General features: G+C 41.9%; 1 protein-coding gene across 1 annotated transcript in view; it reads right to left on the reverse strand.

Annotated features, from left to right (window-relative positions):
• SLC17A7 (solute carrier family 17 member 7) overlaps positions 1-18,731 on the reverse strand; it is a 239,168-nt gene that overhangs the window by 109,319 nt on the left and 111,118 nt on the right. The window contains exon 2 of the mRNA XM_069200817.1: positions 4,615-4,867. Coding sequence (XP_069056918.1) covers positions 4,615-4,867 — 253 coding nt within the window. The remainder of the gene's footprint in view (positions 1-4,614; positions 4,868-18,731) is intronic.

An 18,731-nucleotide genomic window follows, 5' to 3' on the forward strand; every position in this document is an offset into this window, starting at 1 on the left:
TTATAATCCTAGAACAACATGTATTTCATTCCAGAGCACGATTAAACAGGAGAATAGATTCATATTTATTTGTCTTTAAAGGTGTTATCGGCTATGAATATCATTCTATAAAAGGAACTTCTTAATTAAATCTTGCCTACTATGACCATGTAAGCAAATGATGTTCACACTGGATATTATATTGTCAACATGGATCAAATATTAGAGTAAATGTGTGCAAGGTTTGTATTTGAAGCAAGCGGTAGGCAAAGGGAACTATCTGTTGGTCAGAAAGGGTTGGACATTCCTGTGAGAATACGCTAAGCAATGCTGCACATGAAGGTATCACAACATGTTAGGACGATTAATTAGAGTGGAAATCATGAAAGGATCAATAGTTTCAAAAGGAATGTTAGGCAATAGTTCAATATGCTTCAGGGTTTAGGCACTTTATTACCTGAAGACTAACATAACCATGTAACCCTAGCAGACGGCCTGCCAGTCCGCCAGAGGAACAGAGGCCAAGGTCTCCATCATCCTGGCAGGGAACAATGTGCCCTGCTGTGTCTGGCAAAGATCCCAAAACAGGTGTTTGCTTTCTCAACACAAACACAAATGACCTGACATGCTGGCAGTTTTCTCCATACATATGGTGGGCAGTCTGCATTTTCCCTGCCTGCATCCACCATTCTCTACATAGCAGACACAGGTAGGGGCAATGAGTGACAGTTGTACTGCTTTCACTAGAGCAGGATGACTGTCATGGTGACCTGGTGGCCACTTGAAGGACAGAACGCAAGGTAAGAGGTTTACACTGGCAGCGCCAGTTGAGGCGGCTCGGCTGTTGTAAGCATAGTGCTTGCCCCCATCTCTAAATAGAGTGTGGCATGGCAGGAACTCCACTGATGTACAGTGATGCTCCTGCGCATCCAACCTGTAATGAGTCCCACAGCCTCTTTGATAAAACACAAGTGGCAAAATATACCACTGCCACAGACACAGCTGCTGAGTGAAATTCTGGAAGAACTGAAATAACAGGATGAGGGAGCATGATTTAACAAAAGGAAGTGGTTCTATATCATCCCCAGGCAAATAGCCAAATAGAGGGTGCTAATAATTTATCAAGTTGTCTGAGAATGTCATGGAAAGTTGAGATCAGTATACACCAGTGCTTACGGAAACAACCTTGTTCCATCATATGTGATGGTCCTTTTGAGTTTTTTGAGTTTTTGAGGGGGTGCACTGCAGTGACACAACTGTGATCCGCAGAGTTGCAAAAGAAGAACATACGTTGTAGGGAAGACTGATGTCAGTCAAATGACGGGTGGTGTAGATGTAGCATTAAAGATGCAAAGTATTTTGGGGTTTGCAAGAAATCTAATAGGCAAAGTAAGGTAAACCTGTCAGATTAAAAGTTCGGATGTCAGAGTGCAGATTGTGAAAAGGATACTAATGTGTGCTGGCAGTGGTACCAGCTATAAAGGCTGTGGTGATTATTATGGTCTGGTAGGAATACCGTATGGTATTGTACTGTTAATACTAGATGGTATTGCCAGTGTAATATGCAGAGATTCTGAAGACGAGGATAGTTCTTGGGACAGTAACCTGTGATGTGAACTGGGTAGGACTACTTGTTTCGGAACAACTGTGAGAGACATGTGGCTGTAGTCGAAGAATATGACTCTTTGTGTGTGTGTGTTTGTGTGAGTGTCTGTGTGTCTGCGCACACACCCCTGTGTGTGTGTGTTTAGTCTTGTTGAACAGTGGAGACGTGTGTAAGAGCATTTCTGCAAATGTGAGCATATGTGACTGTGAGAATGCTGGAGAGTTCTGAAAGTGAGAAGTTGGGGGGTGGCGGGCGATGAAAACAGATGGGATCAGACGTGCCCGCACTGTGTTCTGCCAGTTTAATATAACACTTACCTCATGGCTTCCTCACAGTTTTTCCACCCCCACAGAGAACGGAGAAGAGACGAAAAGCTAGTATGAAGAAGCTGGAATGTGTATAATATCAGCTTTCAAAGGGTCTGGATGGAGTGAGTAAAGTGGCACCCATGAGGTATTGGTAATCCATGTAGTTTAAATTGATGTGAAATTACATTGATGTGTGTAATGTTAATAGTGTAATGTATTATACTGTAGAATTTTCAAACTTCTGCATCCTTATGTGGTGAGCCGAAGGTCATTTCCGGATGTGTAGCACACTACAAAATGTGAGAATGTGGCTGGCAGAGTGTTGCGGTATTTTGTTGCAATGCTATGTGGGTAGGATATTGGTGACGCGTATGAGCGACTGGAGAGGTCCTCTTCTTGGGGCTCAGTGCCTGGCAGTGTGATGAGGAGAAGGTGTGTGACATTGGAGGTATCGTTAGGGCTATAACCAGTTACCAAAGTAATTTTTAGCCTCCAATTTTAAATTCCTTCACAATTACAGAACATTTTTTAAAAAATTACATTTTCAATTTTGTTTCCTTATTCATGCACATTATTGATCTAACTTTTAATTATTCAGTACAGTCGCAGACCCCCTGAGTAAGCATCATGGGCCCCCAGTGGTCCACAGGCCCTAAATTAAGAACCACTGTTTTAGAGAATTCCTGGACCTTGGCATGTCCATGTTTTCGTGTAACCCCGGCTGTACTTCTATCCATGGAGAAGCACACCTCTAACTTCTATCTGTCTTATCAAGTTCTTTTTACATTTTCATGGAAACATTTGAAGGGGCCAGAATGGGGACATTTTGGAGTTGTGAACTGGCTGAGAAAAGAGGTGAGTTTGACAAAGATTTCATCAGATTCCTAGGAAGACAGCTCTAAGTAAGAAAGACTAGCAGGTAGGTTATGGTTTGAAATAAGAGATGAGGCATATGACTAAGCCCTAAATGTCCCTCTAGCAAAGTCTGAGATGGGGTGCACAAACTTCCAGAACAAGACATTGAGGCCTTCATTACCCATTAATTCCAATGGGGCAAATAACTGCACTTACCAGCACCATTGGAATTATAGCTTTAGGGTGAATAGCAAAGCTTTGCAGCATTTTATCCAGATATTTCACCTACTGGGGTAAACATGCAAGAACTGACATAGTTAGTCAGATTCTTGCATGTTATTCTCCAAAATCTCAGAATTCCCATTAATAGAGTCCAACTCCCGGAATAACTGAGACTTTGGTATCTCTAATTCCTTGCAAAGATACAAGCAAGATACAGGGCTTCTCGTTAGGAAGGCCTGAGGTGCTTCTGATACACAAATACAAGGATTGCGAAAGAGCAGCATTAGAGAAACCAAAAATGGAGAGACAGTGCGAGAGAGTATGATCATCTACTGTGTCAACATCAGCAAATAGTTCTAAAAAGATATGCGTACCACTGCACTTTACTTTACGTGCTGGGAAAAATTATGATAGTTACTAATAGAGAGTACTGAAGCGGTGAGAGTGAGAAATTAGGTAAGTTGGATGGAGAGCCAGTAGTACTTTACGTGAAGGAAGAATGAGTCATAGTTACTAGTAGACAGTACTGAAGAGGAAAGAGTGAGAACTGAGGAAATCTGTATAGAGAGTCAGTAGTACTAAAGTTGCTGGTAGAATGTATGATAGTTATTAACAGAGAGTACTGACGAGGCAAGAGTGCGAACCGAGGAAAGTAGGATGGAGAGCCCCTAGGACTTCACATGCTGGAAGGATATATAATATTTACTAATACGCAGCAGTTAGGAGGAGAGAGTGAGAATTGAGGAAAGTTGGATGGAGAGCCTGGATTACTTTACGTGCCAGAAGGATTTATAATAGAGAGTACTGAAAAGGAGTGAGTGAGAATGGAGAAAGAAATGAAAGAAAGATAGAGAGCACAGCAATCTAGGAGTTGCAAAACAAGAGGGACCTAGAGGTAGACCAGTAGAAAGAGACTGGTAAATTGAAAGGTATTTTCAATAAGGGAAAAAGAGAACTAGGTTTTAAAAAGTAAGGAAAGTGAGCAGATACGGAAGAGGTTTAACAAGGCAATGAATTAAGGTAGGACTGGATGCATAGATAGATAGATAGATAGATAGATAGATAGATAGATAGATAGATAGATAGATAGATAGATAGATAGATAGAAGGGATGAGAACTGTATGGCGAGGGTACAAAAGGTATTGTAGAGCTGCTGTGTACTAGAATGAGATTAACTCATTTTCATAAATTGAGAAAATTGTAAACAAGTTTCTTTGGAAAGAGATGCATGATAGAAGAGGGTGAATGTATGAAGAGGTTAACGGGTAACTGAAAGAGTCAATTACAATAAAATAAATAATTCGGACTAGGGTATATTTGGTAGAGGGTGACATTGGCTGCAACCCTAATGGGCCCTGTTCTTCTTACAGATAATGTGTTGGACTTTAATATTGAACAAGCTGATATTTTGGTTCTAGATAATCTGTCTCCTTCTTAGACTGCTTTGCTAGCCCTAGTGCATCGCGACAAATGGTTCTTGCATATGCCCTTCTTCCCCCTTACTGACTGACTTATACAACTCTACATTATGCCAAGATCATTTGTTACCTCTATAAAAGCTTAAAAACGCGTTGTGCTCATACTTTGTCTCTCCATCATAGTCGAACTTGTTGGTTTTATACCACGTGCCACTGAATTCTTACCTCTATGTGGGCAATGTCTTTCTCGTAGACGGTGTTGTTATTGACCATGCTAACGATGGCCACACCCAGGTTGCAGCGGATGCCAAAAGAAATGCAGAATCCCAGACCACTCATGATGGCGATGATGTACCGGCGAGGGAGCCCGAAGCAGGTACAGTCCACGAGTGGCTGGCGCTTCTCCTCTGCAACCACGGGTCTTCCTTCCTCAGTGAGCTCGATGGTTTCCCCATGCTTTTGCCGTTTCTCAAGCACCCTAAGGAGAGCAGGAAAACAGAAGGACGGTATTGACTCAACTGTAGTATGAAACAGGATACAAACGTAGGGCGCATTGTTTTCAATTACTGTCCCTCTAAGATGTTTTACCTTTCCCCTTTTCACAATTAGTAGTCCAGTAGCACACCGAGGCATGAGTACTAACACCAAGCTCCTTCTCAACCTCACAAGTAAGGAATCCAGTGTGAGGACAGCAGAAGGCAGTGATCAGCGATCAGCAGAAGGCTGTGATCAAGTTGCCCAATAAGGCCGGATCAATTCAGAATAGTTCCTTACCAACTTATCAGTGTAGAAATTATAGGAAGTGGGGTAGCAACAGTATCGGGCTTGGGTTACTAAATGAAAATGGGGTTATGTCACTGGAAACTTTAACTAACTCTGGTCTAATGCAAGGAGAGGATTTTCTGTGATGGGCTTGTACCTCACATGTGTTGTCCAAATCAGCCACTGTGCTAAATCAGTCTTTCAAATTCAGTGCTTATTGTTTCTATGGGATACTGAAATTTCTACGGTGGCCAAAGGAGGAGAGGGGAAGACTGACGGTAAGTATACAGGATGGGGATACAGGCCAGAGGGGGCATAACATGCCAGGTGTCTTCAGACTCTCTGGAAAAGGTTGTAGCATTAACTTGACAAGGCTATATGTTATTTTTTATGACTTGCCAGTGAAAAATAAATGCAGCAGAAAACTAGTTATTGAGAACAAGTGTTCTAATAAACAAGATATGCACATTTATTATTACAGTGCAACCATCAAAGTCCAGGTTATTACCACAGTGCTTAGAAATTGACATGAGAAAATATATTTTTACACACTCACTGGTATGCTATTTGTTATTATTATTGATGGGGCACATGGGCATCCTGACAGGCATTCTGACCCACTCTAGGCTTCATCGCTCATGAGCCACAGCCATTTTCACATGCAATAATGTTATTAAATAGCATATTACAATCTGCCTATCTCCATATATCACATATGTTGTATTATTTCATATCACATTATCCCATTAACTGAAAGAAGTATTAAGGTGAACTGGAAATTCCATATTCACTCTTGATGATTGAGAAATCTTCTGTCAAAGAGCTGCCCTGTATCTCAATAGTTGCGGTTAAAACACACTGAGAACTTTTGAGTGCGTGCACGCTAATAAAATGAAATCAATAATATATATTACCACTGTGGAGTTATATGTAACTCAGAGTTTCAATAGGAATTGGATTTTTAGTTTCTTTGATAACGTTTGTGTTGTTTGACGTATCTGCATGAAACTGCATAAAAAACATCCATACACTTTGGCTCCTTCATGAAAAGTTTCACCCATCCATCAGGCAGGGGAGCAAAAAAACGTGGGGTGCGAAAAGCGTGTTTTCCCATGTTATTTCCTATACTCCCAATTAACACTTCTGGATTTCTTTCCTCCTCCACCCCTCCATTACTCCAGTCAATCTAACTAACAAACTCTCATATCCGCGGCTCAAATTAACTCATAATAATACTAAAACTGTACTCATTATTTAACGATACTAATCCATCACTAATTCTTGTTGGGTTCCAGAGTAGCGTGCTACTCATCGAAAAGCGCTTTGACGCCTCGTCAGGGGTAGTAAGCGCTATATAGATACGATTACAATACAATACAATAGTAACGTTTACTCTCTGATACAGAAAATCAGCTAAACCTTCTTACACCAAATTTGGCAAAATTTAGCACTTCACTCAGAAAGTGTGTTTTTTGTTATTTGTTAAATCCATTCAGCTGTTTTTGAGAAATTAGCGTTTAAAGAAAGTCTTAGGTTGGGGATGAAAAACAAAAAATTAATGCCACATAAGGTGTCAGGGTGGGCATGTCCTTATCCCTAGGGCAACATGGAGAGTCCCAAAGTGACACTTCCTAAAGGTAAAAAGAAATATATTTCTGGTCACAGGCACCACAATACCAGCACTTGACAATGCAGCACCCAGTAATTAAACCACTGCTAAACCATGAAAAGAAAAAATGAATTTAAAAAAAGGTCTGGTCATAGATCAGTAGATCTGACACTGCGACCAACTACCAATGTGCAAGCTGTAGGCCATGCGCAGTGGGAGGTCGCCTGCCTGCAGCGGGCTTGTGGTAGGGTGGATAGGTGCACACGCCTGCCTAGTCCCCACCATAGTCCTCTTTGAAACCCGCCTTACTTCTTCCTAAATCTCTCCCATTTAGTAGTAAGTAGGCCTCCTTTTCCAACCACTACCCCTGTTACCATTCACTTTTACTACTATGTAGTAAACTTACACTTGTGAGGATCTCCTCATAGAAGATGTAGGAGATGTGAAGGTGGCGAGTTACACTGGCAGGCTGGTGAATTGCATTTTGTAGTAAGTAGCACTACTTTACGTGCCACAAAACGCAGTTAGTGAATAGGCCCCTGAGAGGAGAGTCTAGTAAGAGATGGGCTTATTACATGAGCTGACCAACAGGAACATTGCGAGCTATCCACAGCTGTGGGTCGTGTCGATCCGTTTGAAGCCATGTGTTGAGTATACCGCCTTAAAAAAGTGCAGATGCTGTGCTCCTGCCAAGTTCACTTGGAATGAGCTATTTGATCAGTCTTTTAGCAGCAGACAATCACTTTCGAGCTATATAAAGGGTTGTAACATTCCGAGAGCAAAATCCTTAGTGCCTAGAGGCACTTTATGCAGAGAGATTTGCACCTCAGGATTCGCTTAATTATTTAGTGAAATAAGTCCACAAAACAATTCTACGTGCCAACAATCATCATCTCAGACCCATGGCTGAGAAAATCTCACAGAGCCAAGTTGGACATCTCCAGCAGTAGTGAATGCTGAAAAGCGTTGTGAATCTCTAGAAGAACCGTATGAGAGGAGCTGCTGTACTTGTGCCATTCTGTGGATCTCAGCAATCTTTGACATTTCGCAGAACCTGCTCCTATCTAAAGCATTTTCATATTTTCAAGTTCTGCAACCAAGTGTTACTGCCACCCACTCCCCCCCCCCCCCCACAAAGGGAAACCTGGTGCTATGCTGACATCTAAGTACGCCTGTAATGTTGTTCAGTGGGCCCGTCCTCTGAAAAAGTTTCCCTTCTATCCTGATCCCATAGTAGAGCATTAAACTACTAAAGATTTCAGTAGGCGCTTAGGCGTCCATTAGTTTAGGTGAGTTTCTGCTCGGTACCGTCCACTCGCTCTTCAGCGTTTCCATCTGAAACTCACGGGATGGGACTAGTGACTATAGGAGTTTGGGGAATAGGATACGGGAATCCGTGTTTCCACAACGATTCCTTCATGTTTTTGTCGTACTTCACCTTTCTGCAGCAGACGTCTCTGGCTGAAGCACCATTCTGCAGTTACATCGGATCTCTTCATCCCCATGGGCCAGTGGCTCGTATTACTGGCCCCGGGACTACAGAAGCAATAGGATGGAGTCCTTTAGACATTCTTATTGAAGATTTTTCGATCACAATAGATTTTAAAAGGCTCCAATAATGAACCTCAGTTTTAAGACCTCAACAGTAAAAGCCTGATTTATCCAAGCCAGGGTAATATTGTGCAAATTGTATCCTAATTTTTTCCTCATGAAATATTGTTTCTATATGGGAATTTCCTCAGTCTGGATAATAAGGCCCAAATAAGAATTGTGGCAATTTCTTCAGCATACAAACCTCTGGTGGAAATTACACTTATTGAAGAAATTATATTACCACCGCTTTTGGGGGGTAATTTATCACTACCTTCTTAAATAAAGGGGACTTTTTTTATCACTGAAGTTGTTATAAGTTGTGTATGTTGTCTCTTGGGATAATACCTCAAGGTTTGGCCTCAATGAGAACTACAATCGACAGGCACCTATATTTTTGTTTACAGTTGGCCACGGTGAAGGTAGTTCGGACTACAGGCTAACACTGGGCTGGTTGGTGCCCACCTGAGGCAGTAGGGCAGGCTAACACTAGGTTAGTTGTTGCCCATCTGAGGCAGTAGTGGAACATGGTTTAGGGTTACGGTGCAACCTGACCTTCAGACAATGATATTTTGAGAGCTTTACATTCTAGGTAAATGTTTCCAAAAGTTCTGAGCACAGAATGACCAGGACACCCAACAGAACACACCCATCCCACTAGGACTAAGAAGGCAGAAAAGAACCCTTAAGTTTCCATGCGGCTTATAGAATGGTGGTGCAGCAACCTTCTACAGACTTGTCTCAGCTCCATCACTAGGACATGGGACCCAGTCACCACTGACATGGGTGGGTGCCCTGGGCCAGGTCCAGGGATAGCACTGGATCACCGGCAGGAGCCATACTTCTGTGATTCCAGCATGTCCTCAACCATCTTGCTATTCTGTTGTCAGTTTTGAGTCTTAGGTTCAGGTCAGATGATCTATGATGCAGATCATCAATACTCTGGTGTACGTTTTCACCTCGATTCAGTCTTCATGGAGTTTCATTTGGCTGTCCATAGAAGAAATGCAGCTCTTGCCCTCTATAGTGAGTCCACTTGCTTGTCCTCTAGGCAGGGTACAATCATATTATCTTCTCCTTTAGGTCAGCTTCCTCATACTTGATGCTGCAGATCTTCTTTCCAAAATCAAGATGAGTATGAAGGACGGCAATGTTGAGGCACTCGTGAAAGGCAGACCACATATTTGTGGTACCTTCAAAAAAATATAACCTTGACCACATAGAGTAGAGAAAATATTCACTGGTGCTTTCCCTGTCTCCTTGCATTTACGGAAGGGAGAGCATGTCTGGTCAGCAGCACGTGGGCAGAACACAGGATGTGGATTTCAGGCACCCCAGAACCAAAGAAAGAACTCTTATGTCGCGTCCAAAGTGCAGGATATACGATCTGTCCAAAAACAGAAATACCTGGGTGGCATCAGAAGTGATACAGAGACCACTGTCTTGTCTAACATGCAATGTGTCCTTCTTGGGAACATCATGTATTCAGCATGCAGACTTCATGTGCACCAAGCATAAGCACAAGAAGCAATATGAACCTGGGGGAACTGAAGGTCAACAATTCTAGGGGAGTAAAATCATCTCCATGAGGGTGTCGGCTATGTCCCGGAAATGCAGGTGAAAAAAGACCTGAAATACTGTATTGGTAAAGAATAGTCACCGAGTGCTACTCGACACATAGTCCGGAATGCTCTGAATCATCTGCCTTTCCACTTCTCCGTTATGTAAGATGTTGTTGTACGTGTGCCATGTAGCGGTAACCACCACTGGAAAGAAAATCAAATCTATTGTTGCATTATATATATTTGTCTATTTCTATTCAAGGTAATCACAATAAACGTTATTCTTCTCTCTACCTTTGTCACTCCTGAAGTTGAGAGTGACCCTGCGACCTATCGAAGAGAGGACAAACAGGCAGCCATTTTATCGTAATGTTACTGCTGTTGAACCATACACTGCTTCAATAGAAGATATCCCTGGCTGCCTGAAACCAGTGGCTTCCTGTGGATAGTAGACAAAACCATGGGCAGAAGCACAGTGACACGGCCGGGCCCATAGGAAGAGTGCATTCCACCACTCAAACATCCCACAACATAAGCCATACTCACCACCCACCCCCTTCCAATCAGATATAGCTATAAATTAATGTAAATTGCCTGTTTTCCATCCCTCACTCATACTCTATCCACTAAAGCTTAGTCACAGCAACCAATGGCATGATAAGAGCATCACTCTGGTCAACACAAATGACACCAAAACATTTCGATATAAGGCACTCTGCAATTCAACTCTGTTCCAAAAACACGCACCCCCGTGATGTAGCAAGCTACAGTGTTTTGGAAAGTGTATGAAGTGCCGTTGCAGGACAACAGAACATCTACATCTTATGCATTCCCTGGTTATGTTGTGCTACAGTAAACAACTTGTAAGTAGTATTCGTACTTTTGTCCAGGAACCTGGGATGTCACTATTTTTCAAGTCCCTCAACCACCTAATGATTGGCACCACCTGTGAGAATTGGGGTGCCCTATCCAGGACATTTAAGAGAGTTAATTGTGTTATTCCACATATGTCTTTTACATGATAATCTGGTAAGTATTGTTAGATCATTCTAGTTTTGTATGTCACAGGTCTTTAAGCACCACTGATTACTGTTCCACAGCGCAGGTTGTACTCATTTAATTTACCTCAGAAAGTCCTTGGATTACCCTATAGTCCTGTGTGCATGGTTCGGTGAGGTAGGCTTCTGTGCTCAGTGCAGATACAATTATTAATGATTGTTCAAAATAACGCTCAGATTCAGGCTTCATCTTTAATGAGGAATCAGGCCAACACGTGTTCCATGATTAGAGTGCTTCTTTGGGGCCATATGTGTTCGCAAGATAGTTGCGTTGATTTAGTTGCACTGGTTTATTTTTATTCTGGCATTCATTAGCCAGCCTTAAACCGTAGCGTTTTACTTAGTAATTCAGGTTAGTGCCTCCTTTGTGGTTGATACATGCACCCTTGCCTAATTATTTAAAATAATAATAGCAAGAACTTAGCAGACTTCTTTCAAGAGAAAATTCTTGGTATTCAAAAAACATTTCCTCATAACCTTTCCCAAGAGGCCAAATTGATACCCTAAGATGCATTCCATCCTCTGAGAGCCACTCTTTCTATCTTTTAGCCCCTGACGGAGGACCTAGTAGTGAACTATTTATGGCTGTAAACTATAAAATAAGCCTCTCCCCTTGATCCTGGCTCCACCGTTTATATTAGCTTTAGGCTTGGACATCATAGTGCCTGTCCTAACCACAGTTCTTAATAACTCTCTTACTTCTGGTCAGCTTCCACAGTGTTGGAAACATGCTGTTATTAAACTCCTACTCAAGAAGCCAAGGCTTGATCCAACTTTATTGAGTAATTAAAGACCAATTGCTCTCCTTCCAATACAATACAAAATCATTGAAAAACATGTTAATAAACAAGTTACAGGTTTTCTTGAGGAATATAATCTTCTGGATCATACCCAGATGGGCTTTAGACCTTTACACAGTACTGAAACTGTCCTTTTGGCCGTCACAGAAGATACCCATCAACGCCTGGATTCAGATGGATACGCAGTAATCATTCTATTAGATCTGAGTGCCGCTTTTGACACTGTAGATCACAAGATACTATTACATAGAATATCTCAGATGGGATTTGTAGGGACCTCCTTTGAGTGGCTTTCCTCCTTCCAGAAGGACAGGACCTTTCAAGTCTCGGATCAGTCTTTTCTCTCCAATTCTTTGCCCCTTGGTTGTGGGATGCCACAGGGCTCCTCTTTAAGCCCCACTCTTTTTTAACATCTGTATGTCCCCTTTGGCAAAAATCATTGAACCCCGTGGATTATCCTTCGTATCTTATGCTGATAACACTCAGCTGGTCTTCTCCTTTTCTACCAAGGCCAACTTAGAACAGGCCACTTTATCCTCCTGTCTTTTAGATGTTGCCAGATGGATGGCAGATAGCAAACTCAAGCTCAACGATGGAAAGACAGAGGTTATGATGGTTGGGAATCCCTACTTATTCAAGTCCTCTCCTCCAGCTATTGATTGGTTTAAAGAACTTCCCCTGCCAAAAGAAACTATAAAGAGTTTGGGCTTCTGGCTAGACTCACATCTCACAATGGAATGTCATTCCCAAAAACGTGCAGCCACCTGCTTTAGCCTTCTAAGAATTCTTAGGAAACTTTTCAAGCTTCTTCCTTTTTCTGCCAAAAGACTTCTTATCCAGGCCCTTATATTGTCACGTCTCGACTATGGGAATGTTTTGTTCCTGAGCTCCCCCTCTTATGTCTTAAAGAGACTGCAAGTGGTGCAGAATGCAGTTGCTCACCTACTTACGGACACCCCTAGTTATCTGTCTGCAAAACCGGCCTTGGCTTCTCTTCACTGGCTTCCTATTGAACAGCGCACCATCTTTAAAGCTATGTGTTTTGTGCACCGAGCTCTTAGAACCAAGGGACCGGTCTTTCTCAGACAAATTGTTACACCCTACATCCCTCAGAGAACACTTAGATCTTCATCAGCTTTTTAAATTAACTCTTTCTGCGCTAAGAAATGCAGATGGGGAGACCCTTTGCCTGTAGAGCAGCTAACTTTTGGAACTCCCTCCCCTTAGAGCTTTGCCAAGATACATCCAAACTCTCCTTTGTAGAAAATTGAAAACTGCACTGTTCTTAGTATAGTCTTGATCCCGTCACCCACCGGTCCCAACTCAGTGCTGGGATGCCTTCTGGTAGCCATGCGCTTTATAATTCCCATAAACTAAACTAAACTAATTTGTATGACTGTATACTTATCTAGGAAGGCTGGTATAAACTGAGTGCACAAGACGTCTGTCTAATAGTAATAAATGCCCAATTGAAGTGGTACAGTTATTAATGAGATTGAGATCAAGAAGGAACTTGATGGAGTATGGAGATGACGTGAATCGTAGATCCCGTGTCTTTAGGAGTAACATAGCCTTGAGCAAGTATGTTGTGACTACAGACAACCCACAGAGGTTGCTTGCCTCTGAGGTCAGCTGGCCCTGATAAATTGGATTGAAACATCTATAATATGACACCTCATGTGAACCATATTTATAATGCCGCCACTACTTGTCCTAGTATAGAACCGCTGGCACATTCATGCATATAAGCTATCATTCTAACTTCTCATCGGTTTTCACTGTGTCACTTAACTGGTGTGTCCCACTCGCATCGTAAACTTCCATCCCATTCACACAGTGACAGCTGCAAAGATGATTTCTTCTTTCAAAAAACAGCCATCTGCAACAAAAACTGTCAGCAATTTCGGCCACATTTCTCCACTCACTACCATACTCAGAAATACTTCCATATCTATGGATATTGCCCACCTGAAGCTCAAACATTCCAGAGTCTTTCTTCTCCCAAAATGTAGGAAGGAAAACTCAAGATGTTGGCAAATTAAAAGCATTAATCTAGCTTACCCTTCTAATTCAAAATACTGTAAAAGGTGGTCTCTGGAGAACTCACTACATTCTTGGAGAACAACAGCCAAGGGGCCAACTAGTGAAAGATGTCACAAGTCCCAAAACTGAAGCAGATATCATCAAAGGAACACTACAGAACAGTGGTTCCCAATCTTTGGTCTGGGAACCCCTGGGGGTCCGCAAAGCCTCTTCAGGTGGTCCGCAACTGCTCACAAAATTAAATAATATGAACAGATTTGGCCCCCAGCTTTCAGTAATGACTCAGGGGGGAATCCCCCGAATCCAATAATGATTCAGTGGGGGTCCCTGGGTTCCAGTAATGATAAAGTGGGGGTCCACAGAATTCAGAAGGTTGGGAACCACTGCCCCAGATGCTCTAGTGTTGGTGATTGTTAGACACGTGGGACAGGTGAAATGCTTCTATTCTCTACACTGTGGATGGTCCCATTACCTGCTTCTGTCCCTCCTGAGGGACAGACACTACGCTCACAAATTTCAAAAGGAGCTACTGCTGCCTTAAATGGGGGCCATGCATGTAGGTTTGTTGCACTGGATGTCTCCTTGGCCTTCAGTGCTGTTAATCACAGCGCACTGATAGACCAGAAGGGCCCACTGATAGCCAACCTATCAAAAACCCTGGTAAATAGAGGACTAACCCTAAAAAGGCTATACTCGTTTCTCGAAGAGCAACCTCAAAAAAACAGTCTGGACTATTTCCTTTTCAAAACTTACAGCATTAATTGCAACATGCCCCAGGACCCTCTCTTTGGTGGACCATCGTTAATAGTTAAATGGCTCCACTGAACTGTGCCACTGGAATCTACATTTATCTTCATATTTATACAAATTTCACACAACTTCTGATCACTCTAAAAGTCGGCTCTAGAGACCGGCTACAATTCACAGTCTTTCTGAGGTGCGTCCGACGCTGGACACACCAGAACTGGCTGCCGCTCAATGGCACACTGATAGCAGTCTTACTTATGGGTCAGGCTGAACGAGCACTACCACACCATTACTGCAAGAGCAGTCATATCTACTTTCTACATATGGAGAATTAGGCTCAGTATGTTTAATTACGTACAAATTCTAGTACTAAGCTCCATATGGACAAAACCCCTACCAGAAGATAGATGTTAGTGATTCCCAGTTATCCTCTTAATGAGCTCCCTGACTCCTGATGGAATATGCATACTCTTAGAAAACTGTGCATCAAACATTAATTCTCCCAAACAGACGACCCAAGCATGCTACACTCACAAAATATATACCATACCTTGACACCACAAGATCACTTTGGGATCCTCCACAACACTTGTCCAAAAGGCTAGCAAACAGGTGATGACCTCATCCTTGTAACTCACGGTAAGAAACCAAAAACGTCTTCTAGCAGCGTTGCTTGTTATAAGGGCATCTGCTACAGTTACTAAACTAGCAGGTCCTTGCAGTGCCAAAAACTAGGCTGGACTACTGCAGCAAACCTTACAGGGTAGTTCACAATAAAGACATTTCTAGATTGAGAAAATTGAAACCCAAGACATTTCTGGATTGAGAAAGTTCAAACCTGCCAGGCCTGGCTCACATCCAATCTTGTTTTAATCCTGGTTATCTGGGTCTCTCAAAGTCAAATCAACATTTACTGTTTCCATTCATTTTATGCCACCGAGTTAGGCATTTATGTCAAATTTGTAAAGAAAATACAATTAGTTAAATATGCTGTGGCCAGATTCATTTTCAATCTTTAGATATTTGAATCTGTGGTGGATGGCTCGGTGAAACACCACTGACTCCAGTCATGTGTAGGGTGATATTCAAAGCCTTATGCTTAGTTCAGAAATCTGTATATGACAGTAAGATCACTCCTCTGTGTGTAAGATTCTAGTTCTAAAATCCTTGGCCGCATATGAGATCAGTGAAAACCTGGAGATTTAATGTCTCCTGTTTTAAATGAACCACACTTGGCAGAAGATCCTTTTCTGTGTCTGCAGCCAATCTCTGGAAAACACTTTCCCCATGCTAAAAAAAGGAATCAAGGTTGATGGAATTTAAGAAATAGTCAAAAACATGATTGTTTCCCACATCACAATTTTCACTGAATGTTGAAGTTGGTGGATTTAGCATCTTCAGATCTTTAGTGCCCTGATACTTCAGGAGAATGTGCACTGTAAATATCCCCCGAAAAATTATATACATAAATAAATGATTGTGCTGGCCTGTGAGCCCTCCAGTCTTGGTTCGACAAATCCCAATGAACTGTGGACACGACATAAACCACAAGTCTTATGGGGACGAGCCACCAATGTTCACATTAATAATTTGATATTCTCATGAAGTAAATTACATTTAGTGTGGACTTTTTTTACTTTGAAAATTCCCATCAGTTCCTTTTAATAAATTATTGGAAATGATTTATGAATTTTATCAATGCTTTTCAGGCATCTTGTCTAGAAGGCACAAATCACACTTTTTTTGCTAATGTTCCAGACATTTGAATATGACATCTTGCCGTAAATATTCAGCTTAGAGTTTTCTGGTGAAAGTCTGTATTTTTATCTCAAAAGACAAGGAAACTGATTTCTGCCCTCCTGGAATGTCAGCGAAACTTTCAGGTTTCAATTAAGGGTTCCTCTGTTTGACTTTTCATATTTTCTGGCTCCTTGACCAATGCAATGAAAAGCCATGAAGCTGATAGAGTATTTCTGTGATAAGTGTAGCAGCAGTTTAACTGGAGTCACCCGTCTCTTTTTGCCAGCAACACGGAATGATCTGCAACATATTGTATTGTAATTGGATTTATATAGCGTTTACTACTGATGAAGCACTTTATCGTGAGTAGCATGCTGCTCCAAAAGAACCCAAGGTTATGGTTAATCCAGTGGTTATTGAATATTGGTATCAGGATTCATCTTGTGCTTCCAAGGAAATCATTCAATGCATCTGCTCCATTTTCTCACTCTCAGATGAATATCTGGAGGCTGAGGCACAGATTTATCAAAATTTGATGCAGCGCAATGCAAGAAGACAACTTGCTGTGCTCTATCAAATGGAGAGGGCAGGACTGCATCATGTTTACTGTGCAAATGTGTTTGCCAAGTCCCAACGCAGGTACTCTGGCACCATGGTGCAAGGGTGCCTGTGTTACACCCAAGATTGATTTTGTTCAGGAAAGCAATTCTTAGAGGCTTTTTCCTCTTTCTAAGTGTGCTGTAAAATGCAGCACACTTAGAAAGGGAAAAAGAAGGAGAAATAAAGACATCTATCTGGAAGGCATATCATTTTGACACATTCCCAGGTTTACTTGTCTTTGTAAATCTGGGAATGCACCAAAATACATGGATGGATGCGTGAGAACACCCACTCTCCAACCATGTAACAGCTTCCTTGCGCAGAGTAAGGCAAGACAGCGACTTACACTGCTTTGAATAACCTACAATTTACCAGGCCACGCAGGACCACACAAAGTGGACTTGCGTGGCATGATAAATCTGACTTAAGCATTGTGTTGCCCATGCATCCCTCAGATTGACGAAAGGGCAATGCAGTGCTTTGATAAATTTGGGCCTCAGATTGTAGGAGCCTAAAACAATTTAGTTGCAGAATCAATCTGAAGAAGCTGATGATGTGCTACATGCCTCATTCATTCATTAAATCCAAGTGAACTGAAACATTGCTATGTGTACATTTTAGGTTACCTAGACACACATAACTGCTGTGTCCATTCCATGCTGCAAATATACCCCTTTTTGATTCCTAGTGTAAACCTTTAAAAAAGGATCAGAAATATCCAATCCAGTTCCCAGCGCTAACAAATATCTGTCCGCTTGCTTGTCTTTCTGGAAAAGGCGTGGCACCAGAGAATATTGCTGTCACTATAAAGTCTGACATGAATATTGTGCTCCAAATATTAGTTACAAAAATACCGCCCCGTTGGAGTTCATGAGAATCTACACCAAATGGAATGATATTTTTGTACACGATATTAAAGACACAACATCTATGTTAGATGATATTTCTGTATTCAGTATCCTGACATACAACCCTTTTGCAATAAACATCAGGACCGGCGATGAAACCTTATCTTCCCTACGATCGCACTTATGACAATTCCTAGAAATATGAAAATAGCAAAGCTTCTTCCCATGGACTGCAGTTTCTAGAATGCATTGGGAAGCACTCCAGAGCTCCTGGAACTGGTACACTCGGCTTGACACACTACAACTCACACAATTCCAAAGGTCTTTCTTTCTGAGGGTCACTGAAGGGAGAGATTGAAATGCCCCTCAGGCTGGCTCCGTGTAGAACTCTTTGTCCTTCCAGAATCCATCAGCCTGCACCATCTTTCACTTCTTGATGAATGCCTGCTGTCCAGTGCCATCTGCAGGCCTTCGAATTCCTTCACCTTTCCTCTCCCATCATGCCCTCATTTTCATCACCATACATTAACAGGGAACTGGTTTTAGCTGAATGACCCTCTATATGATTGTCAAGGAGCCTAGCTCCAAACTTATAGTAGAGACAATTCCACACACCCAGACCTTCACATTCTTAATAATGTAACTAAGGTGCTAGCACCCACTTTCTAGGTAGGTGTAAGAGCATAGTAGTGCAATGTACACCTTCTCTGGCTTCCAGTTACATTGAGTGTAACCTTCCCTACTATGAGCAATCCTAATCTCAGATAAATGTCACCTCAAAGTAATGTCTTTCATTATCCAGATAAACAAGAGACGTTTCTGTACTCTCTTAGGCATTAGATTATGCCATGCAGTGATGTCCACATATAATAAAGATTTATGCTGCAGATATACAGAGATGGGACAAGGCTCGTGTGATATGCAGCACTAGCTACTTGCCACATTTTGTGGACATTTGGCAAAGAAGAAATAGTGAATACCTG

Source organism: Pleurodeles waltl, chromosome 7 (genome assembly GCF_031143425.1).
Source record: "Pleurodeles waltl isolate 20211129_DDA chromosome 7, aPleWal1.hap1.20221129, whole genome shotgun sequence".
Classification (NCBI taxonomy): Eukaryota; Metazoa; Chordata; class Amphibia; order Caudata; family Salamandridae; genus Pleurodeles; species Pleurodeles waltl.